Here is a 24,752-nt window from a genome sequence, read left to right on the forward strand (position 1 = left end):
CCAGCCACACGAGCTAGCCACTTAGTGCAGCTATTTAGCAGCGTTAAATTGAAAGTATTATTTACAGCCGCAAATCTTTTTTTATTTCAAATAATTCTTGAAAAAATTTGAACAATTTTCCTTAAAATATTGACATAATGTTTGAGAATCATGAATAAATTTGGAAATACAAACAATCTTTAAAAACGTGAACAATTATTGAAAAAAGAACAAATGTTGGAATTACAAATATGTATTGAATTTCTTATATACGATGAACAATTTTAAATATACACTGAACATTTTTGTGACATACTCTGAGCAATTTTTAAATATGCATTGAACATTTTTGTGATATATGGTGAACAATATTTAAATACACTTTATACAATTTTTAAATATATGTAGAATTTTTTTGTAATATACACTGACCAATTTTTAAATACACATTGAACATATATATGTTGAACAATATTTAAATTTACATTGAAAATTTTGTGATATACGCTGAACAAATTTTGAATTGTAAACATATAAAGGAACACTTTTTAAGAAGTGTCCAATTTCTGAAAGAAAGAACAGTTTTCTCGAAAATGTATGCATTTTTAAAATGTGAACAATTTGGAATTTGTGATTTTTTTAAATGAGTACATTTTTTGGCATTGCAAACAATATTTTAAATTTCAAAACAACTATTTGAGCAAAAAAATAAGGAACATAAAAAGGAAAAAAAATAAACATAAAAGGAAATAGAAAACAAAAAGAATGAGAAAAAACAGCGAGACCTACATGTCCACCGTTATTCTCACCTTATTAAGGAACCGAGACAGCTCACTCATGTTCATTTTTTAGATACATTTCTTATGGGTTGTTGGTTGAACTGGCACAGGCATGAGTAAGACACTTTTATATTTATGTCAATTCAAACTCACACAAGTAGGTAAGAAATGGGGTTTAGCCTAACTCTTGCAGACGCTGAGGTGAAGATAAATCTCAGGCTCACAACTATACATCCGAGCCCCGGCTAAGAGTCAACCACGTATGGCCGCAAACTGACAAAGAACCTGCTCGTTCGGGATTTCCAATCGATTGAACCCCATGAATATGTAGAGGGAAACATTCCTATACTCCTCCATTTAACAAGAGCGAGTTGAATCGTTTTCCCGTGAAGATGCACGTGACAATAAGACGCGTTGGCGCATGCTTGATGTTCACAGTGCAATTCATTGAGAACTTCAATGAGCGCTATGATGCTACACTTGATATGTGTCACTAGCTGATAGAAGCTAGATTATACATAGACGATGCACGTACATACACTGCTATGGATTATACACACATAAACCATGGTTGCCGCTCACTATGCCGTTGTCAATGAGGCACTACACATCCTCTCTTACAAAGGGGAGTAGGAAAACCCAAGTCATATCTCGTCATGTGATGTCCTGCCTCTACACCCTTCCCTCCACTTCGTCATCGATGAGCCTTTCACCTTCGGTGATGTGTCACGATCCACCTCCTCAACCGGGCTAACCCTGATTCATGGCAACCATTGCTTGTTCATGCAGAGGGGAGTAGAAGTATGAGGGGAGGTGTATGGACTAGGTGCAAGGAGTAGCTCGAGAAGGGCAGCCCGCATGTCTAGCTCGCCGAGATTAGTTGTTGAAGTTTTAAACATTTTCTTGCATGGACACAATGATTGTGACATGCCTGGTGAACCCATCGCTTTAGGATAGACTACATTTGACGCATTGTTATCAGGTGGGCATCACATACGGTCATTGTCCGTGAAGGTGGGAAGAAGGATAAGCGGTGACACGGTCAGGCGTCGTCGTGTCAAATTAGAGGACGTGGATCTGTTAGGAGTCTTGAGCCATGCTTATTGGGATATATTCATGATATTTTTCTCTCCCGTTGCAACGCACGGGCATGTTTGTTAGTCTAATACAAGTTCAATTATAAAATCTCATCCACCAATTATCATCAGAAAATCAAATATTAGCACCACCAACAACATCGTCTCTGCGGGAATAAACTAGCTGGGGGTAAACAGACGAGGTAGGTTGCCCAGACCAATTTTTACTTTTAAAGAAAAGAAACCCCCAACCAATTTTACTCAAAGAGCACCAAATTTTGCAGCTGAGATTACATTTGATACCCCTCGCACGCACACGCAGCTGCAGTCGCTATTCATGGGCCGGCCGTGGCTTCCAGAGCACGCGTCTTCCTTTTGGTTTTCAGTTTGTCTCGATGTTTCTTCTCTCTTTCCAAAAGATGTGTAAGTTTTGCAATTGCGCCACCATCTTCTTTCCTTGCTTGATGAGTCACAAATAAAGCTCGAAATTAGTTACTCCCTCCGTCTCATAATATAAGAACATTTTTAACATTAGTGTAGTATAAAAGACGCTGGTAATGCTTGCTTCATCGGATGGACTTGGCTCCCGTCTGGTAACTTGAGCTTGTAAGCCACTGGCCCGACACATTGGATAATTTTGAATGACCCACAAAAACGAAAGCACAACCGAAAAAAAAAGAAATGAAAACACAACCCGTTTGAATGGAGAGCTCGTATTGGACGCGCGTGTGCATCCAATAGGCAAGCTTTTACTGAAGCGGGCGCACAAACGGGACGACGAATGTATGAATGGGACGAAAAGAGAAAATAGAACGGTAGGAGTCAAACTCCCGACCTCTCAATAGATACATACCTGCCTTGCTAGTCAGTAGAGATAGCGACTGATTGTTGCTAAATGGAAGCACTAAACCTAAAGTACTAAGTACATCGGCAGTTTGGTTTTATTTCAATTGTGTCGATATTTCTTGAAAAAGTTGTGAAATTTTTTTCTTGAAAAATGAGAATAATGTTTGAAAATTTGAACAAATTTCGAATTCAAACTAACTTTTAAAATATGAAAAATTTTACAAGAAAGTGAACAAATTTGAAAAACATGAACAAACTTTTGAAATTCTGAACATTTGTTAGAAAAAATTATATATGATGAAAAAAATATATATTTAACAATTTTAACACTGAAAATAATTTAAAATGCACACTGAACATTTTGTGATTATGCTGAACAAACATAAATACATGTTGAACATTTTTGTGATATACACTGAACAATATTTAAAATGCACATTGAACATTTTTGCGGTATATGCTGAACAATTTTGAAAACACAATGATTTTTTAGATATGTCGAACATTTTCTCAATATAGGGTGAACTTCTACTTAAATATACAATGAAGAGTTTTTTTATCTAAACATGCAATGAACTTTGTATAATACATGAAAAAAGAGACGAAAGATAAAAAAGGAAATGGAAAAAAAAGAAAAGAAATAGAAACAGAAAACTGAAACAAAAAGAAACAGCAGAGCGACATGGGTTGGCGCAAACTAGGGCGCAGGGGACCCTCACTTCAACGAAGCCAGGTCATTTTGAAACTCGCGCGCGTCAAATAGGGGTTGCCGTCTAAATGTATGGCTGCAAGCCCAAATACGGTTTGTCGCCCACATCAGGTTGACATTCACGGTGTGGTAGACACGATTGGCAATCTCATACCTTGAACCCTAGCCCACACCCACTCCCTCGGCCATGTGCCTTTTGCTCATCTCTTCTACCTTGCCACAGCCGGAGGGTGCGTCGGGCGAAGCCTGTTCAGCAGCGGTGGGGCGCCTCCTTTCCTCCTCGGCTGGCGCGTCATGGCGTAGGTGGTGGTGAGTAGGCGAGGATGTAGTGCCCGCGCGAGGCATCACGACTACAAGGTGCTTGGCTGCACTGTTGGTGTGGGCGAGGGGTAGAGCTGCGATGGCTGTGTCAGGGACCTACGTGACGATGGTGTTGGGGAACGTAGTAATTTCAAAAAAATTCCTACGCACACGCAAGATCATGGTGATGCATAGCAACGAGAGGGGAGAGTGTTGTCTACGTACCCTCGTAGACCGCTCGCGGAAGCGTTGTATCAACGCGGTTCACGTAGTCGTACGTCTTCACATCCGACCGATCCAAGTACTGAAAGCACGGCACCTCCGAGTTCTGCACACGTTCGGCTCGGTGACGTCCTCGCCTTCTCGATCCAGTAAGAGGGGCGAAGTAGTAGATGAGTTCCGGCAGCACGACGGCGTGGTGACGGTGTTGGTGAAGAACAATCTCCGCAGGGCTTCGCCTAAGCACTATGAAAACTATGACGGAGGATAAACTAGAGGGGACGGGGTTGCCGGCACACGGCTTGGTGTTTCTTGATGTGTCTTTGGTGCTAGCCCTACCCCTCTATTTATATGTTGAGCCCTGGGGTCGAAACTTGGAGTAAAAGCCTCCTCAAAGTCGGTTTCACCCGAAAGGCAAGAGTCCTTTTCGGACTCCAGGGCTAGACACCAGGGTTCCTGGCATCTACCCCCCTAGACGCCAGGGTTCCTGGCGTCTAGCCTCTGGTCTCCGCAAAACTTCCTTTTGCACTTTCCAAAAGCCTCGTGGGCTTTCCCCTTTGGCCCAGATAAAGTGTTCTCGTGCCCAAACATTTCGGGAAACATCCGGAACCCCTTCCGGTGAATTCCGGAACCCTTCCGGAGATCAAACACTACCATCCACATATCAATCTTTACTTCCGGACCATTCCGGAGTTCCTCGTCATATCTGTGATCTCATCCAAAACTCCGAACAACATTCGGTCACCAACATACATAACTCATAATACTATATCGTCAACGAACGTTAAGCGTGCGGACCCTACGGGTTCGAGAACTATGTAGACATGACCGAGACACCTCTCTTGTCAATAACCAATAGCGGGACCTGGATGCCCATATTGGCTCCTACATACTCTACGAAGATCTTTATCGGTCAGACCGCATAACAACATACGTTGTTCCCTTTATCATCGGTATGTTACTTGCCCGAGATTCGATCGTCGGTATCTCAATACCTAGTTCAATCTCGTTACCGGCAAGTCTCTTTACTCGCTCCGTAATACATCATCCCGCAACTAACTCATTAGTTGCAATGCTTGCAAGGCTTATAGTGATGTGCATTACCGAGTGGGCCCAGAGATACCTCTCCGACAATCGGAGTGACAAATCCTAATCTCGAAATACGCCAACCCAACAAGTACCTTTGGAGACACCTGTAGAGCACCTTTATAATCACCCAGTTACGTTGTGACGTTTGCTGGCACACAAAGTGTTCCTCCGGTAAACGGGAGTTGCATAATCTCATAGTCATAGAAACATGTATAAGTCATGAAGAAAGCAATAGCAACAAACTAAACGATCAAGTGCTAAGCTAACGGAATGGGTCAAGTCAATCACATCATTCTTCTAATGATGTGACCCCGTTAATCAAATGACAACTCATGTCTATGGTTAGGAAACATAACCATCTTTGATCAACCAGCTAGTCAAGTAGAGGCATACTAGTGACACTCTATTTGTCTATGTATTCACACATGTATTATGTTTCCGGTTAATACAATTCTAGCATGAATAATAAACATTTATCATGAAATAAGGAAATAAATAATAACTTTATTATTGCCTCTAGGGCATATTTCCTTCAGTCTCCCACTTGCACTAGAGTCAATAATCTAGATCACATCGCCATGTGATTTAACATCAATAGTTCACATCACCATGTGATTAATACCCATAGTTCACATTGTCATGTGACTAACACCCAAAGGGTTTACTAGAGTCAATAATCTAGTTCACATCGCTATGTGATTAACACCCAAAGAGTACTAAGGTGTGATCATGTTTTGCTTGTGAGAGAAGTTTAGTCAACGGGTTTGCAACATTCAGATCCGTATGTATCTTGCAAATTTCTATGTCAACAATGCTCTGCACGGAGCTACTCTAGCTAATTGCTCCCACTTTTAATATGTATCTAGATCGAGACTTAGAGTCATCCAGATCGGTGTCAAAGCTGGAATCAATGTAACTCTTTACGACGAACCTTTTGTCACCTCCATAATCGAGAAACATATCCTTATTACACTAAGGATAATTTTGACCGTTGTCCAGTGATCTACTCCTAGATCACTATTGTACTCCCTTGCCAAAAACAGTGTAGGGTATACAATAGATCTGGTACACATCATGGCATACTTTATAGAACCTATGGCTGAGGCATAGGGAATGACTTTTATTCTCTTTCTATCTTCTGCCGTGGTCGGGCTTTGAGTCTTACTCAATTTCACACCTTGTAACACAGGCAAGAACTCTTTCTTTGACTGTTCCATTTTGAGCTACTTCAAAATCTTGTCAAGGTATGTACTCATGAAAAAACTTATCAAGCGTTTTGATCTATCTCTATAGATCTTGATGCTTAATATGTAAGCAACTTCACCGAGGTTTTTCTTTGAAAAACTCCTTTCAAACACTCCTTTATGCTTTGCAGAATAATTCTACATTATTTCCGATCAACAATATGTCATTCACATATACTTATCAGAAATGCTGTAGTGCTCCCACTCACTTTCTTGTAAATACAGGCTTCACCGCAAGTCTGTATAAAACTATATGCTTTGATCAACTTATCAAAGCGTATATTCCAATTCCGAGATGCTTGCACCAGTCCATAGATGAATCGCTGGAGCTTGCATATTTTGTTAGTACCTTTAGGATTGACAAAACCTTCTGGTTGCATCATATACAACTCTTCTTTAATAAATCCATTAAAGAATGCAGTTTTGTTTATCCATTTGCCAGATTTAATAAAATGCGGCAATTGCTAACATGATTTGGACAGACTTAAGCATAGATACGAGTGAGAAACTCTCATCGTAGTCAACACCTTGAACTTGTCGAAAACCTTTTTGCGACAATTCTAGTTTTGTAGATAGTAACACTACTATCAGCGCCCGTCTTCCTCTTGAAGATCCATTTAATCTCAATGGCTCACCGATCAATGGGCAAGTCAATCAAAGTCCATACTTTATTCTCATACATGGATCTCATCTCAGATTTCATGGCCTCAAGCCATTTCGCGGAATCTGGGCTCATCATCGCTTCCTCATAGTTCGTAGGCTCGTCATGGTCAAGTAACATGACCTCCAGAACAGGTTTACCGTACCACTCTGGTGCGGATCTCACTCTGGTTTACCTACGAGGTTCGGTAGCAACTTGATCTGAAGTTACATGATCATCATCATTAGCTTCCTCACTAATTGGTGTAGTAGTCACAGGAACATATTTCTGTGATGAACTACTTTCCAATAAGGGAGCAGGTACAGTTACCTCATCAAGTTCTACTTTCCTCCCACTCACTTCTTTCGAGAGAAACTCCTTCTCTAGAAAGGATCCATTCTCAGCAACAAATATCTTGCCTTCGGATCTGTGATAGAAGGTGTACCCAACAGTTAATTTTGGGTATCCTATGAAGATGCACTTCTCCGACTTGGGTTTGAGCTTATCAAGATGAAACTTTTTCACATAAGCATTGCAACCCCAAACTTTAAGAAATGACAGCTTAGGTTTCTTGCCAAACCATAGTCCATACGGTGTCGTCTCAACGGATTTAGATGGTGCCCTATTTAACGTGAATGCAGCTGTCTCTAATGCATAACCCCAAAACGATAGTGGTAGATCGGTAAGAGACATCATAGATCGCACCATATCTAATAAAGTACGGTTATGACGTTCGGACACACCATTACACTGTGGTGTTCCAGGTGGCGTGAGTAGTGAAACTATTTCACATTGTTTTAACTGAAGGCCAAACTATTAACTCAAATATTTTACCTCTCCGATCATATCATAGAAACTTTTATTTTCTTGTTACGATGATTCTCCACTTCACTCTGAAATTCTTTGAACTTTTCAAATGTTTTAGACTTGTGTTTCATTAAGTAGATATACCCATATCCGCTCAAATCATCTGTGAAGGTCAGAAAATAACGATACTTGCCGTGAGCCTTAACACTCATCGGACCGCATACATCAGTATGTATTATTTCCAATAAGTCAGTTGCTCGCTCCATTGTTCCGGAGAACGGAGTCTTAGTCATCTTGCCTATGAGGCATGGTTCGCAATCATCAACTGATTCATAATCAAGTGATTCCAAAAGCCCATCAGCATGGATTTTCTTCATGCGCTTTACACCAATATAACCTAAACGGCAGTGCCACAAATAAATTGCACCATCATTATTAACTTTGCATCTTTTGGTTTCAATATTATGAATATGTGTATCACTACGATCGAGATCCAACGAACCATTTTCATTAGGTGTGTAACCATATAAGGTTTTATTCATGTAAACAGAACAACAATTTATTCTCTTACTTAAATGAATAACCGTATTGCAATAAACATGATCAAATCATATTCATGCTCAACGCAAATACCAAATAACACTTATTTAGGTTCAACACTAATCCCAAAAGTATAGGGAGTGTGCGATGATGATCATATCAATCTTAGAACCACTTCCAACACACATCGTCACTTCACCCTTAACTAGTCTATGTTCATTCTACAACTCCCGTTTCGAGTTACTACTCTTAGCAACTGAACCAGTATCAAATACCGAGGGGTTGCTACGAACACTAGTAAAATACACATCAATAATCTGTATATCAAATATACCTTTGTTCACTTTGCCATCCTTCTTATCCGCCAAATACTTGGGGCAGTTCCGCTTCCAGTGACCAGTCCCTTTGCAGTAGAAGCACTTAGTCTCAGGCTTAGGACCAGACTTGGGCTTCTTCACTTGAGCAGCAACTTGCTTGCCGTTCTTCTTGAAGTTCCCCTTCTTCCATTTGCCCTTTTCTCGAAACTAGTGGTCTTGTCTACCATCAACACTTGATATTTTTCTTGATTTCTACCTTCGTCGATTTCAGCATTACGAAGAGATTAGGAATTGTTTCCGTTATCCCTTGCATATCATAGTTCATCACGAAGTTCTACTAACTTGGTGATGGTGACTAGAGAATTCTGTCAATCACTATTTTATCTGGAATATTAACTCCCACTTGATTCAAGCGATTGTAGTACCCAGACAATCTGAGCACATAGTCACTGCTTGAGCTATTCTCCTCCATCTTTTAGCTATAGAACTTGTTGGAGACTTCATATCTCTCAATTCGGGTATTTGCTTGAAATATTAACTTCAACTCCTGGAACATCTCATATGGTCCATGACGTTCAAAACGTCTTTGAAGTCCCGATTCTAAGCCGTTTAAGCATGGTGCACTAAACTATTAAGTAGTCATCATATTGAGCTAGCCAAATGTTCATAACATCTGCATCTGCTCCTGCAATAGGTTTGTCACCTAGCGGTGCATCAAAGACATATTCCTTCTGTGCAGCAATGAGGATAAACCTCAGATCACAGATCCAATCCGCATCATTGCTACTAACATCTTTCAACTTAGTTTTCTCTAGGAACATATCAAAAATAAAACATGGGAGCTAAACGCGAGCTATTGATCTACAACATAGATATGCTAATACTACCAGGACTAAGTTCATGATAAATTAAAGTTCAATTAATCATATTACTTAAGAACTCCCACTTAGAAAGACATCCCTCTAATCTTCTAAGTGATCACGTGATCCAAATCAACTAAACCATAACCGATCATCACGTGAAATGGAGTAGCTTTCAATGGTGAACATCAATATGTTGATCATATCTACTATATGATTCACGCTTGACCTTTCAGTCTCAGTGTTCCGAGGCCATATCTGCATATGCTAGGCTTGTCAAGTTTAACCTGAGTATTCTGCGTGTGCAAAAACTGGCTTGCACCCGTTGTAGATGGACGTAGAGCTTATCACACCCAATCATCACGTGGTGTCTGGGCACGCCGAACTTTGGCAACGGTGCATACTCAGGGAGAACACTTTTATCTTGAAATTTAGTGAGAGATCATCTTATAATGCTACCGTCAATCAAAGCAAGATAAGATGCATAAAAGATAAACATCACATGCAATCAATATAAGTGATATGATATGGCCATCATCTTCTTGTGCTTGTGATCTCCATCTCCGAAGCACCATCATGATCACCATCGTCACCGGCGCGACACCTTGATCACCATTGTAGCATCGTTGTCATCTCGCCAATCTTATGCTTCCATGACTATCGCTACCGCTTAGTGATAAAGTAAAGTATTACAGCGCAATTGCATTGCATACAATAAAGCGACAACCATATGGCTCCTGCTAGTTGCCGATAACTCGGTTACAAAACATGATCATCTCATACAATAAAATTTAGCATCATGTCTTGACCATATCACATCACAACATGCCCTGCAAAAACAAGTTAGACGTCCTCTACTTTGTTGTTGCAAGTTTTACGTGGCTGCTACGGGCTTAGCAAGAACCGTTCTTACCTACGCATCAAAACCACAACGATAGTTTGTCAAGTTGGTGCTGTTTTAACCTTCGCAAGGACCGGGTGTAGCCACACTTGGTTCAACTTGTTGGAAATATGCCCTCGAGGCAATAATAAAATGGTTATTATTATATTTCTTTGTTCATGATAATTGTCTATTGTTCATGCTATAATTGTGTTATCCGAAAATCGTAATACATGTGTGAATACATAGACCACAACACGTCCCTAGTGAGCCTCTAGTTGACTAGCTCGTTGATCAAAAGATAGTCATGGTTTCCTGACTATGGACATTGGATGTCATTGATAACAGGATCACATCATTAGGAGAATGATGTGATGGACAAGACCCAATCCTAAGCATAGCTCAAAGATCATGTAGTTCGTTTGCTATAGCTTTTCCGAATGTCAAGTATCATTTCCTTAGACCATGAGATTGTGCAACTCCCGGATACCGTAGGAGTGCTTTGAGTGTGCCAAACGTCACAACATAACTGGGTGACTATAAAGGTACACTACAGGTATCTCCGAAAGTGTCTGTTGGGTTGGCACGAATCGATACTGGGATTTGTCACTCCGTATGACGGAGAGGTATCTCTGGGCCCACTCGGTAATGCATCATCATAATGAGCTCAATGTGACCAAGTGGTTGATCACGGGATCATGCATTATAGCACGACTAAAGTGACTTGCCGGTAACGAGATTGAACGAGGTATTGGGATACCGACGATCGAGTCTCGGGCAAGTAACGTACCGATTGACAAAGGGAATTGTATGCGGATTGATTAAATCCTCGACATCGTGGTTCATCCGATGAGATCATCGAGGAGCATGTGGGAGACAACATGGGTATCCAGATCCCGCTGTTTGTTATTGACCGGAGAGTCGTCTCGGTCATGTCTGCGTGTCTCCCGAACCCGTAGGGTCTACACACTTAAGGTTCGGTGACGCTAGGGTTGTTGAGATATTAGTATACGGTAACCCGAAAGTTGTTTGGAGTCCCGGATGAGATCCCGGACGTCACGAGGAGTTCCGGAATGGTCCGGAGGTGAAGATTTATATATAGGAAGTCAAGTTTCAGCCATCGAGAAAGTTTCGGGGGTAATCGGTATTGTACCGGGACCACCGGAAGGGTCCCGGGGGTCCACCGGGTGGGGCCACCTATCCCGGAGGGCCCCATGGGCTGAAGTGGGAGGGGAACCAGCCCCTGGTGGGCTGGTGTGCCCCCCTTGGGCCTCCCCCTGCGCCTAGGGTTGGAAACCCTAGGGGTGGGGGGCGCCCCACTTGGCTTGGGGGGCAAGCCACCCCCTTGGCCGCCCCCCCCTTGGAGATTGGATCTCCTAGGGCCGGCGCCCCCCTAGGGACCCTATATATAGTGGGGGGGAGGGAGGGCAGCCGCACCCTAGCCCCTGGCGCCTTCCTCTCCCTCCTGTGACACTCCTCCCTCTCCCTGAGCTTGGCGAAGCCCTGCCGAGATCACCGTTGCTTCCACCACCACGCCGTCGTGCTGCTGGATCTTCATCAACCTCTCCTTCCCCCTTGCTGGATCAAGTTGGAGGAGACGTCTTCCCAACCGTACGTGTGTTGAACGCGGAGGTGCCATCCGTTTGGTGCTAGGTCATCGGTGATCTGGATCACGACGAGTACGACTCCATCAACCCCGTTCTCTTGAGCGCTTCCGCGCACGATCTACAAGGGTATGTAGATGCACTCCCCTCTCCCTCGTTGCTAGATGACTCCATAGATTGATCTTGGTCATGCGTAGAAAATTTTAAAATTCTGCTACGTTCTCCAACACAACTAAAGTTGGAGAAACTGACACCCGCGAGCCACCTGTGTGCAAAGCACGTCGGTAGAACCATTCTCGCATAAGCATACGCGTAATGGCGGTCCGGGCCGCTTCATCCAACAATACCGCCGAACCAAAGTATGACATGCTGGTAAGCAATATGACTTATATCGCCCACAACTCACTTGTGTTCTACTCATGCACAACATCAACGCATAAAACCTAGGCTCGGATGCCACTGTTGGGGAACGTAGTAATTTCAAAAAATTTCCTACGCACACGCAAGATCATGGTGATGCATAGCAAAAAGAGGGGAGAGTGTTGTCTACGTACCCTCGTAGACCGTTCGCGGAAGCGTTATATCAACGCGGTTGATGTAGTCGTACGTCTTCACGTCCGACCGATCCAAGTACCGAAAGCACGGCACCTACGAGTTCTGCACACGTACGGCTCGGTGACGTCCTCGCCTTCTCGATCCAGCAAGAGGGGCGAAGTAGTAGATGAGTTCCGGCAGCACGACGGCGTGGTGACGGTGTTGGTGAAGAACAATCTCCGCAGGGCTTCGCCTAAGCACTACGAAAACTATGACGGAGGATAAACTAGAGGGGACGGGGTTGCCGGCACACGGCTTGGTGTTTCTTGATGTGTCTTTGGTGCTAGCACTACCCCTCTATTTATATGTTGAGCCCTGGGGTCGAAACTTGGAGTAAAAGCCTCCTCAAAGTCGGTTTCACCCGAAAGGCAAGAGTCCTTCTCGGACTCCAGGGCTAGACACCAGGGTTCCCGGCGTCTACCCCCTAGACGCCAGGGTTCTTGGCATCTAGCCTCTGGTCTCCGCAAAACTTCCTTTTGCACTTTCCAAAAGCCTCGTGGGCTTTCCCCTTTGGCCCAGATAAAGTGTTCTCGTGCCCAAACATTTCGGGAAACATCCGGAACCCCTTCCGGTGAATTCCGGAACCCTTCCGGAGATCAAACACTACTATCCACATATCAATCTTTACTTCCGGACCATTCCGGAGTTCCTCGTCATATCTGTGATCTCATCCAAAACTCCGAACAACATTCGGTCACCAACATACATAACTCATAATACTATATCGTCAACGAACGTTAAGCGTGCGGACCCTACGGGTTCGAGAACTATGTAGACATGACCGAGACACCTCTCTTGTCAATAACCAATAGCGGGACCTGGATGCCCATATTGGCTCCTACATACTCTACGAAGATCTTTATCGGTCAGACCGCATAACAACATACATTGTTCCCTTTGTCATCGTATGTTACTTGCCCGAGATTCGATCGTCGGTATCTCAATACCTAGTTCAATCTCGTTACCGGCAAGTCTCTTTACTCGTTCTGTAATACATCATCCCGCTACTAACTCATTAGTTGCAATGCTTGCAAGGCTTATAGTGATGTGCATTACCGAGTGGACCCAGAGATACCTCTCCGACAATCGGAATGACAAATCCTAATCTTGAAATACGCCAACCCAACAAGTACCTTTGGAGACACCTGTAGAGCACCTTTATAATCACCCAGTTACCTTGTGACGTTTGGTGGCACACAAAGTGTTCCTCCGGTAAACGGGAGTTGCATAATCTCATAGTCATAGGAACATGTATAAGTTATGAAGAAAGCAATAGCAAAAAACTAAACGATCAAGTGCTAAGCTAACGGAATGGGTCAAGTCAATCACATCATTCTCCTAATGATGTGACCCCGTTAATCAAATGACAACTCATGTCTATGGTTAGGAAACATAACCATCTTTGATCAACGAGCTAGTCAAGTAGAGGCATACTAGTGACATCTGTTTGTCTATGTATTCACACATGTATTATGTTTCCGGTTAATACAATTCTAGCATGAATAATAAACATTTATCATGAAATAAGGAAATAAATAATAACTTTATTATTGCCTCTAGGGCATATTTCCTTCAGATGGTGGCATGCAACTGCAGCGGGGCGTCTCCGAGGTTTGCTTGGCCGGACCTGACGCCCCACCATCGTGGGTGGAGCGGGGGACTGACGGTGGCTCGGTGAGATTGATGCCACAGATGGTATAAGGATTGTAAAGGTAGTTCTTTGAGCAATGATCTTTAGTTGTGTTTGGTCTTTGTTCATGACCGCATCATACTCGACTAGGGCAAGACCAAAAGCTCGTAGCTCGCAAGCCTAATGAGCGCTCGATAGTTTGGCTCGTTATACTCGTGGCTCGCTTCTTAATAAATAAAGCCTATCATCAATTTCAACTCGTTAAGCTTAATAAGCTTAACGAACAAGTTAACGAGTTTCACGAGTAGCTCGCTAGCTCGTTAGTAACAACACAATACATATTTCATTTTACGTGACAAAATTGTTGTAGCACCTCAGCCTATCTATTCAATCTAATCTACATAGGAGGCAACAAACTAGTGCATTTTCTTTTGTAGTCACTATCTTCCTTCTTAAAAACCATATCTACACACTCATCATGTAGACTGTAACACATCAAAATCTGTTAACGAGCGCTCATGAGCTTAACGAGTTTCAAACGAACCGAGCCGAGCAGGGTTTTTTGCTTGTTAATCTTACCGAGCTTAACGAGCACGAGCTTAACGAGCACAAACTTAATGAGCCGAGCAGCTCGTTAATCCACCCCTGTACTCGACCTTCTTCCTCTCGGCACCCACCTCTCCATAGACGATGGCCGCAACTGCCTCCTCTCCCTTTTGTTGCTCTCTCTCTCTCTCTCTCTCCATCCATCGACGTCATCATGGCATTTTGGTCATTGGGACATTTTTGGTCACGAAAAGGAAATCAAATACTTTTGCGAACAACAAGGAATGAATAGATCATTAAACATATAATTATCATAGTATTTCTAGTCCGTATCTAAGTATGCATGAGTCATCGTCGAGTCATATGTTCCCCGATCCAGATTTTAATTCATTTTCACGCTTTAGATATTTTTAAAGGACACATCACTATGGATCATATCCTTGGACTATAAGCTTATAAAGTAACCATATGCAAACGATGCATATCAAATACACGCCTGGATAATGATGGATTAACCAGAAATAATATATGGGGATGGGTGATCACCAGACGTGGAAAGAAATACGAGGGTATGAATTAGCATAGAAAATTGAGTGCATCTCTATAAATATAGGTGGACTGAGTGCAGAATTGATCGTGGGAGGTCAACGGCAGCTTATAGGAAAAATTCCAACGCATGCATGATGATGATTTAGTGACCACCATATTATTGTTTTCTCAATGAGGCAAAGAACAATAATTAATGTGAGAATTGGCATTGTGATGTGAGTATAGTTGTAGACGTGCCGCTGCTTCAGAGTGCCATAAACGAGCATGCATATATTTCAAATGTACTCCGGTACAACATGAGGAGGGTCCATGAGGGATGAGTCCAAAACGATAATGTGAGTCCCACACAACTTCTGTGAGTACACATGTGTAGTCGTGTTATTGCAAATTCAAAATATACGAACATGGATATATACTGGGTTTAAAAAAGGGCACATATAACATATATATAACGCATGTGAATTTGTCGGTGAATTGAGCGTGTGGTAGCTACTGAAGGATGGGCGTATGTATGACCCACATTCACTCATATGAGCGCGCGCACACACACCCTACCCTATGAGCACATTTGAGATACTGAGCCAACACAAAGGTAGGAATCTTGCACACTCCATACCCATGTCTGACATATATTATAGCTTAGGGTGGCCATTAAATTAACTAATTGGGTGTGCTTCTTAATTTACAAAGTAGTTCAAAGTGTTAATTAGATTTAAGCCAATGAATGTATGGGTGAGCATCTATGATTGTACTATATTAAGAAAAAGATTTTGATCCTGCCTCGATGTAAGATATCCATAGGCCTGATAACAATTTTTCTAGTTCTTATCGATTGCATGTTTTCAACACCAAACAACTGCTTAATTTTTATCTTGGCAACTTTAATTGCTGGCACACCATGGAAATGTTAAAATGTCTATTCAATTTCCTTACCATGATAATTCACATATAGGCATCAGATCAAAACATTGTTTATCCCTCACATATTATAGATAGTAAAGAGATGGTTTAATTTGGTTTGAAATGTAGATGTAGTATCAATCTACAGTATTATTGTCACTATTTATTTGGAGGCCAGCCAAACTTTGACCATAAATATAGAGAATGAGGATCCAATTGGGACGCCAATAACAATAATAGTATTGGGAATTGCCAATGTGCTGTTAGTATAGTTGTAGACATGTTGTTAGCTTATATCTAAATCTGGACGTTCAGCTCGAGCTTTTGGGCTCGGCTCGCGCTCGCTGCAACTTGGCCCGAGCTAGGCTCGGCCCGACAAGTAAAGAGGCCGAGCCAAGCTGTGCTTTTGGGCTTGTTTCTACCTCAAGCCGAGCCTGATTCGGCTCGGTCCAACTCGCGAGCTAAACGCTCGCAGCCCAACAAAGCCCAGATGAACAACACGCACCCCAATTGAGCCCATCTAGCCCAGCGAAATGACTACAGAGAGACAGACGGGGGAATCAATCGCTAGGGTTGCTCACTTGCTCGTCGCCGCCGCACTCCGCCTGCCTGGGCGTCGTTGACAGCACACCACCGCTCCCCTCTGCTCCTCCCTTCCCTCCTCTCCTTCCTCCCCAAGCCCCTGCGTCGGCGCGAGCTTTGCATCCCGGCCTCCAGCGCGGCTGCGTACACGCAGACGAACCACCAGGCTGAGGCCACGCTCGCCGGCGTTCTCTTCCTGCTCGCCGCCGCGGCCGTTGTAGTTGACGACTTGCTCGCTCCCCTCGTCCTGCTGGCAAGTTCCTCACGCCCCGCGGCCGCCGAAAACGGAGATGACCACCTCAAACTCCCGTGGCCGTCCTGCTGGCAAGTTCCTCACGCCCCTGCAGCACCATCCCGACGCCCGCATGCTGCTGGGTGCCATCCTCCACTGCCGTTCCCGGGCGCTCCAGATGGTGGCCCTATGTGGCAGCGACCAGTTGTTGTTAGGCTTGCCGAGCCTCCCGAGCTGCACCGAGCAAGAGGCAAGCTCGGGCCGAGCCCCAATCTCTAGCTCGTCTGACCACTGGGTTCGGTTCGGCTCGGCTCGAGAAGAGGCGAGATAAGGCAGGCTCGGGGCGAGCCCGGCTCGGCTCGGCTCGCGTCCAGGTATACTTATATCCCACACTTCAATGAATTAATCTATAAAACAGTGCACACTGAATTAGTTAGTGGTCACCCTAGCTAGCTATAAGCATATCTGATATGGATACGGAATACAGAGCTCGGCCTCCACGTCATATATACATAGGTTTGATAATTCTGCTAGTTTTTGTCAACTGCATATCTTGTGATGTGCTTTTAATAATGTTCACGATATCGCTTATCTCTAGCGTTTTGGCCAGCTGGGGATTAAAGATTAATTGGCAATCGAGAGATTAAATGATTTTATCGGTCGGCTATTAATCGGCCTGTTTTTTCTTGCAATTCTCAGGTTCCAAGCACTAACAAGGTAAAAAGGAAAACAATCGACAGTGTGCTCGTAGCCTTTAAATAGGACAACACTACACGAAAATGCTCTTTAGAGCTCGGGCTCCATGGAGCCCGAGTTTGACTTGGTCAAAATTCAAACTTTCACGTTTCAAATTTTTTTGAAAAAAAAAACACACATACTTAGAGACATAAAGCATATGTGTGTAAATTTTCAGGACGAAACACCTTAAAATGAATGCTACACAAAAAGAACAAATCTGAGACTTTTTAGTAGATGCACTATTCATCCTCAAAGTCCATGAATTTGTCTTTTTTGCACAGATCACATTTTAGGGTATTTCATCCTCAAATTTTACATACATACACATAACATCCTTGTTTACTTGTATGATTTTTTTCAGATTTTTCTGAAATTGAAAAGTGTGAATTTTGATTTTTTTTTTCAAAAAATCTGGCCTCCATGGAGGCCGAGCTCCAAAACGCCCTACTCAACACTACATAACTACATATTTCATGTTAAACAATGAGTCAATGACAAATAAAATAGGACAACACTAGCACTTGTCCTATTGAAGGGGGGATGAAATGTGTTGTGTGTGAGGCTGTTCAAGGGGAGGCACTGTTTTGGGGTTTATGACAATAGGTGCCCAACCCGACTAATCGCTAGATTCCTGATTAATCGCTTGCCAGAGCAATAAATAGGCTCAAATGATAAAAATAGCATAGATAAGATATAATCTTAGCAGCGATAAATCGGCTGATAAATCACTGAATCAGACGATATGTCGAACATTATATGGTTTATTGGTTATGGTTTCATTGGTTATAGTTGCTCTAAGTATATAGTTGTTCTAAGTATAGGAATGATCCACGTATTCTTGGTTATGGTTTCATTTCTTGCAATGTTGATTTTTTTTCAAAGGTCAAATGAACCATTCGGATATGTAGACTTAGAAAATGATGACGTGGGAAGAAACAAAATTAGATCTGAAAATGATAGCAAAGCTAATACTCCCACCACTGGAAGCCACGGAAAACTTCCATCTCCAACGCAAGAAAGACAGTTTAGCTATAATGCTAGTGAATATTTCCAAATTCAAATAAATCTATTTTGTTTGAACACATACATGTTACTTATGCTCTACCTGCATGCAAAGGCTCATAGAGAAAGGAAATAATTTTATGATTTGGGTAAAAAAAACAAAGTGTGTGCTCTAAAAAGGCACCAAACTTGTTTTTTCTTCACATGTTGCAATTAATACTTGGGTCTACTTCCTTAAAAAAACATGTGTTTGCTCCATGAAAATGTACTACATGTCTATTTTTGGAGCACAAACATAATGGTCTATTTTTTCCCCGATTTTTGTAACATTAAACAAAAATATTTTATTTTTCCATCCGCGGGGAGCCGCGTTTCGAATGTCCCATGCTCGCTTTCTCCTACATGCAAAAAAAGGTGATAAGTGTACATCAACACATTAAGAAAAGATGAAATTTATAGCGAAAAATTTGACATATTATCATTTGTCCAAATTTTTTTCCAAGATGTGCACTTATGCTTAATTGTACTAGTAGGAGTAGCTAGCTAGGCTAGGCTGGTGACAGATGAGACCAGCCAAGTGAAGAAAGTAGTTGTTCGCACGGCCGTGATGATCCAAGACAACATGGCGACGACGACTTCCCGCCTCCCTCCTTACTCCTCCACCTACCTCCCATCTCTTCTCACCACACGACTTCCAAGTTATTATATAGCTGATAGCACATCGCGCTCTGCATCCATCGATCCTCGATCCTGTCTCCGATCGAGCAGCCGTTCTTCTTGGATCGCAGCATTGCCGGACGATCGAGCAAGCCGGCAAGATGAGGGGGGCGGCGCTGGTGGCCCTCGCGGCGGCGCTGGGCAACATGCTGCAGGGGTGGGACAACGCCACCATCGCCGGCTCGCTGCTCTACATCAAGCGCGACTTCGGCCTGCACGGCCAGCCCGCGCTCCAGGGCCTCGTCGTCGCCACCTCCCTCATCGGCGCCACGCTCATCACCACCTTCTCCGGCTCGCTCTCGGACCGCGTCGGCCGCCGCCCCATGCTCGTCGCCTCCTCCCTCCTCTACACGCTCGCGGGGATGCTCATGCTCTGGTCACCCACGGTCGGTGTGCTCCTCCTCGCCCGCCTTGTCGATGGCTTCGCAGTCGGCCTCGCCGTCACGCTCATCCCCGTCTACATCTCGGAGACCGCGCCGCCCGAGGTTAGGGGGCTCCTCAGCACGCTCCCGCAGCTCACTGGATCGACTGGTATGTTCCTCGCCTACTGCATGGTGTTCGCCATGACACTGGCGCCCAGCCCCAACTGGCGGGTCATGATGGGCGTGCTCGTCTTGCCATCGCTGGTGTATGTCGCCGTCGCCATGCTTTTCCTGCCGGAGTCGCCGCGCTGGCTGGTAAGCAAGGGAAGGATGAAGGAGGCCCGGACCGTGCTGCGGATGCTCAGGGGCCGCGAGGACGTCGACGGTGAGATGGCGCTCCTTGCCGAGGGCCTCGGCGCCGGCGGCGACACCACCATCGAGGAGTACATTGTCGGCCCAGCGCCTGAAGAAGACGACGGTGATCAAGCTGGTGCCGCCGTCAGGTTGTACGGTCCGGAGCGCGGGATGTCATGGGTGGCGCAGCCGGTGCCGCTGGGCGGCCAGGGTAGCATGCTCTCCATGGGCATGTCGCGGCAGGGCAGCTTGCTTGGCAGCATCGCCGGGCTGTCGCGAATGGGCAGCATGCTTGACCACCTGCAGGACCCCGTAGTCGCGCTCCTCGGCGGCCTCCATGACATGAAGCCTGCCGCCGTCGACGGCAACGGCAACACGCTCTTCACTAACTTCGGCAGCATGCTCAGTGCCCACGGCGGCATGGACTGGGACGAGGAGAACGCCGCGCCCAGCGATGATGACGACAAGATTGCTGCCGGCTCCCGCGAAGACAACATAGATGACGAGGGCCTCCGCGCGCCGCTGCTGGATATGCGGGCGCAGAGCAGCATCACCAGTAGCGGGATCGGCATGGGCCAGACGACGAGCACCATGGGCATCGGCGGCGGGTGGCAGCTCGCGTGGAAGTGGACGGAGGGTGTCGCGGCGGACGGCACGCCGCAGAGCGCCGTCCAGAGGATGTATCTGCACGAGGAGCCGGGCGGCGACGGCCAACACGTGCATGCGGCGGCGCTGGTCAACCAGTCGGCGCTCTACAGCACCACCAACGACCACCTGCAGCCGGACGATCTGATCACCCCGATGGGCCCAGCGATGGTGCACCCGGCGTCGTCTTCGGTGGTGGAGAAGCCGCGGTGGCGGGATCTGCTGGAGCCGGGGGTCCGGCACGCGCTGGTGTGCGGCGTGACAATCCAGATCCTGCAACAATTCTCCGGCATCAGCGGCATCCTCTACTACACACCGCAGATTCTCGACCAGGCCGGCGTCAGCGTCCTCCTCGCCAGCCTTGGCCTGAGCTCCGACTCAGCCGCCATCCTCATCTCCGGCCTGACCACGCTCCTCATGCTCCCCGCCATTGCCGTTGCCATGCGGCTCATGGACGTGGCCGGACGCCGGAGCCTCCTTCGCTGGACGATTCCGGTGCTGATCGTCTCCCTGGTGTCCCTCGTGACGGCGGACGTGCTCCCCTTGGCGACCACCATGCACGCCGCCGTGTCGACCACGAGCATCATCGTCTACATCTGCACGTTCGTCATGGGGTTCGGGCCCATCCCCGGCATCTTGTGCTCCGAGATATTCCCGACGAGGGTGCGCGGAATGTGCATCGCCATCTGCTCCCTCGCCTTCTGGCTCAGCAACATCGCTGTCACCTACAGCATGCCGGTGATGCTCGACTACTTGGGGCTCACCGGGGTCTTCTCCATCTACGCCGCCGTGTGCTGTGTCGCGCTCGTCTTCGTCGCACTTCGGGTGCCCGAGACCAAGGGCCTGCCGCTCGAGGTCATCGCCGAGTTCTTCAACGTCGCCTCCAAGGGCATGCCAAAGCTCGACCACGACGAATGAATCTCGCCGCGCGGAAGGATAATGATATTTTGCTTGAATTGTTGTTTGTGTGCCAAATGTATTTTGTGTGAGCGTCATTTCAAATTTTGGATGAACAAAACCATGGACAGCGTGAGCACAATGGGGTACATATATAGATGCGATGTAAAACCAAAATCTCAACAAAATTTGATTCCAAATTGGACCAAAGAAAAACTACAAATTATATTATTGATATAAGTACATTAGTTCAAATTATGTTTTGTTTCTTCCTTTCTTCTTCTCCTCGAAATGTAGTTTGTGCTTGGATTTGAATCATGTGACTTTCTAAGGCACAAATATCGTGTGCATGATTTCAAAAGTTTTCAAGATGACTTAAAACATCCGGGAAGAAGACAACCCGGGAAAATAGAACGTGAACACGATGGCTGTACGTGGCGACCCCTCAACTGGAACGAAGCATGGACACGAATGACGTGTGGCTGTACGTGGCGGCGGCCCCTCACTTGAACAAGGTGTGGCTAACCGCTTCGGCTATAAACAGAAAAAGTCTAAAATAAACCTTGAAGTTGTAGAAGAAAACTAAATCAAACCCTGAACATTGAATCCCAAAAATTGGCACTTTGAACTTCTAATCCCGGTCTATTTTAGACCCTAGGTCTGTTTGGCACAACACGAATACAACAATCCTGGGTGGGATAAGCAGCTACTCTCACGGACAAGAATTTGGGCCGGCCCACTATAACACAACAAGAATTCGTGAAGTTTAAAAAATGCTCGCACATCTCTAAATATGTTTAGAAGTACAAAAATATTCCTGCTTTATATTTTTGGCAGGAATTCAATTCATTTTGTGTTCTTCAAAAAATATTTGAAATGCTGAAACTCTGTTCGCATTTAAAAAAAGTTGTTCGTGATTTAAAAAAAATCACATTTGTCAAAAAATGTCAGAATTACAACATTTTTCACATGCTGTGATTTTTTTTTTTCGGATTATCAGAATTGTGTCGCATTTGTTGAATATTTTTTTTGGAATTTCATAAATTATTTCGCAAATAATGTTTTTAAAAAATGTTTCGGATTGTTGGCTGCGGACTTTACTGGGCCGGCCCACCAGACATAAAGGAAGTTGTTTTTTGTCACGCGCCATAAAAGTATTTCTTTCTTTATCTTAACGCGCACGTAATAAATCCAAAAGAGAAAAACATGCCGTGGAGTCAAACTTTGGACCAGACTTACAGAATAAGAGGCCGAAAAATTTAATCAGAAACCAAAGCGTCGAACTTTGAAAACTTTTTGTAGGGGCAAACAAGTATTGAAAGCGTATTTATTTCTTAAATCTTTGAACATTTTATAACATGCAGTTTTGAAAATTTCGAATACTTTAAAAAACCAATAACTTTCATAAAGATAAAACCTTTTGAAACATAAATATTTTCTTTTATTTTTTTTGCGGGTGACATAGACATTTTCTTAAACCTGAAATAAAAAATAAAGTGCAAACACTTTTTGAAACACAAAATTTTTCTGAAACCTGAACAAAATTTTAAAGTGCAAACACTTTTTGTACAATGTAAAAAAATGTTTGCATGTTGTAGAAAAATGTGTCATAACCTTAACAGAATATACGTGACATGTGTTTGAAAAAAGTGTATGCAAATTTAAAAATGTTGAACCAAGTAAAAGAGTGTTCTTTTAGTTTTATAAAATGTTTATTGTCAATAATAAAATATAAAACATGTATTTGGAAAAATATTACCATGTATTCAAAAAAGAAAAGAAAACATAAAAAGAAGAAACTAAGAAAAAACAAATTAGTGCGCGCGCATGAGCGACTGCACTACTGGGCCGGCCCATTCCAGCAAATACCGGTGATTATCTAATTACATGTGCATTGCTATCGACAATCCTAAATTATTTAGATACGTATACCACGGACAGGATTTGGTAACATTTATTTTACGCGATCCAATTAATATGGATACATAAATCATGGAATAACTACTACAATATTTATACTCGATAGCAATGCACATGTAATTATCTACTCCCTTGATCCCAAAATAAGTGACTCAATCTTGTACTAACCTTAGTAAAAAGTTAATACAAAGTCGAGTCACTTATTTTGAGATGAAGAGGGTAGTTATTTTTTTAAATAGGGTAATTATCTTGTATTCCCTCCGTCAAGAAATATAAGAGCGTGTAGATCACTACTTTAGTGTTCTAAATGCTCTTATATTTCTTTACAGGGGAAGTACATTTTTAAAGTGAGAGGGAGGTCGGTGCTGAATCAAAACAAAAAAAATTATAGTTTGGTGGACTGGGCCGCTGCAAGCGCAGTACGAGAGTTGGGTTTCCCCCGTGAATCCTGTCCCGGCCTGGCCCATGCAGTTTAATGGGCAAGCTCTCTCTTCATCTGAAAAAAGAACGCACTCCCTTCCCCTCTGGCAGCAGCCGCCGGGGAATCCGCGAGCGACCTGCCGAAATCACTAATTGAGGAGCGCTCCTTGCAACGATTAGTCGGGGAGCGCTCCCCGCGCGCCAAGTGTCACACGCGGAGCGGTCGGGAGGCTTTTCCGAGGCGCTCCGCGCGCGACACTTGTCGCGCGCACGACGTCTCCCATGTTTTCCGGTTTCTGGTTTTTCTTTCTGGTTTTTCTTTTTTTTCACTTTAGTCCTTATACTTTTAATGTTTTGTAAAATCTTTTGATATGTTTTGAGATCTGTTTTCTTTCTGGTGTGGGTGAACCGTTGTGGAGCACTGTTCTTTCTTTGCCGTCGTCTCCGTCCGTCGCGGCCGCCGCTCTTGTCTCATGGTTACGGCGGCCCATGTCCCGGCCGCCGCGCTTGTTGCCTGCTTTTACGGCGGTCCTTCTTTAGCGTCGACCGCGCTTCCCCGTTCGCGTGATCGCCGTTCCCTACCGGTTGTGGGTTCCCTGTTTCCCTTTCACGTTTCTCTTTTTGTTCCCATTATATTTCCGGGATATGGAGATTTATGGGGTAGTTACGGGTGGGGACTACCAACACTATCAGATGTCAAGTTTCAACTGGGTTTTGTGTGATTAGTTCTTGATAATCATTGTGTTCCTTGCAATTATGGCTTGTCCTTGTTGCC

The 24,752-nt window shown here is 44.3% G+C and overlaps 1 protein-coding gene across 1 annotated transcript; it reads left to right on the top strand.

Moving 5' to 3' along the window:
• Positions 1-19,305: 19,305 nt before the first annotated feature.
• Positions 19,306-21,761, top strand: LOC125515672 (monosaccharide-sensing protein 2). The gene has a single exon (XM_048681188.2). The coding sequence runs from the start codon at positions 19,481-19,483 to the stop codon at positions 21,656-21,658; it is 2,178 nt and encodes a 725-aa protein (XP_048537145.2). The 5' UTR covers positions 19,306-19,480; the 3' UTR covers positions 21,659-21,761.
• The last annotated feature ends 2,991 nt before the right edge of the window (positions 21,762-24,752 follow it).

The sequence above is a fragment of the Triticum urartu genome, chromosome 6A (assembly GCF_056163025.1).
Source record: "Triticum urartu cultivar PI428250 chromosome 6A, HENAU_Tu73, whole genome shotgun sequence".
NCBI lineage: Eukaryota > Viridiplantae > Streptophyta > Magnoliopsida > Poales > Poaceae > Triticum > Triticum urartu.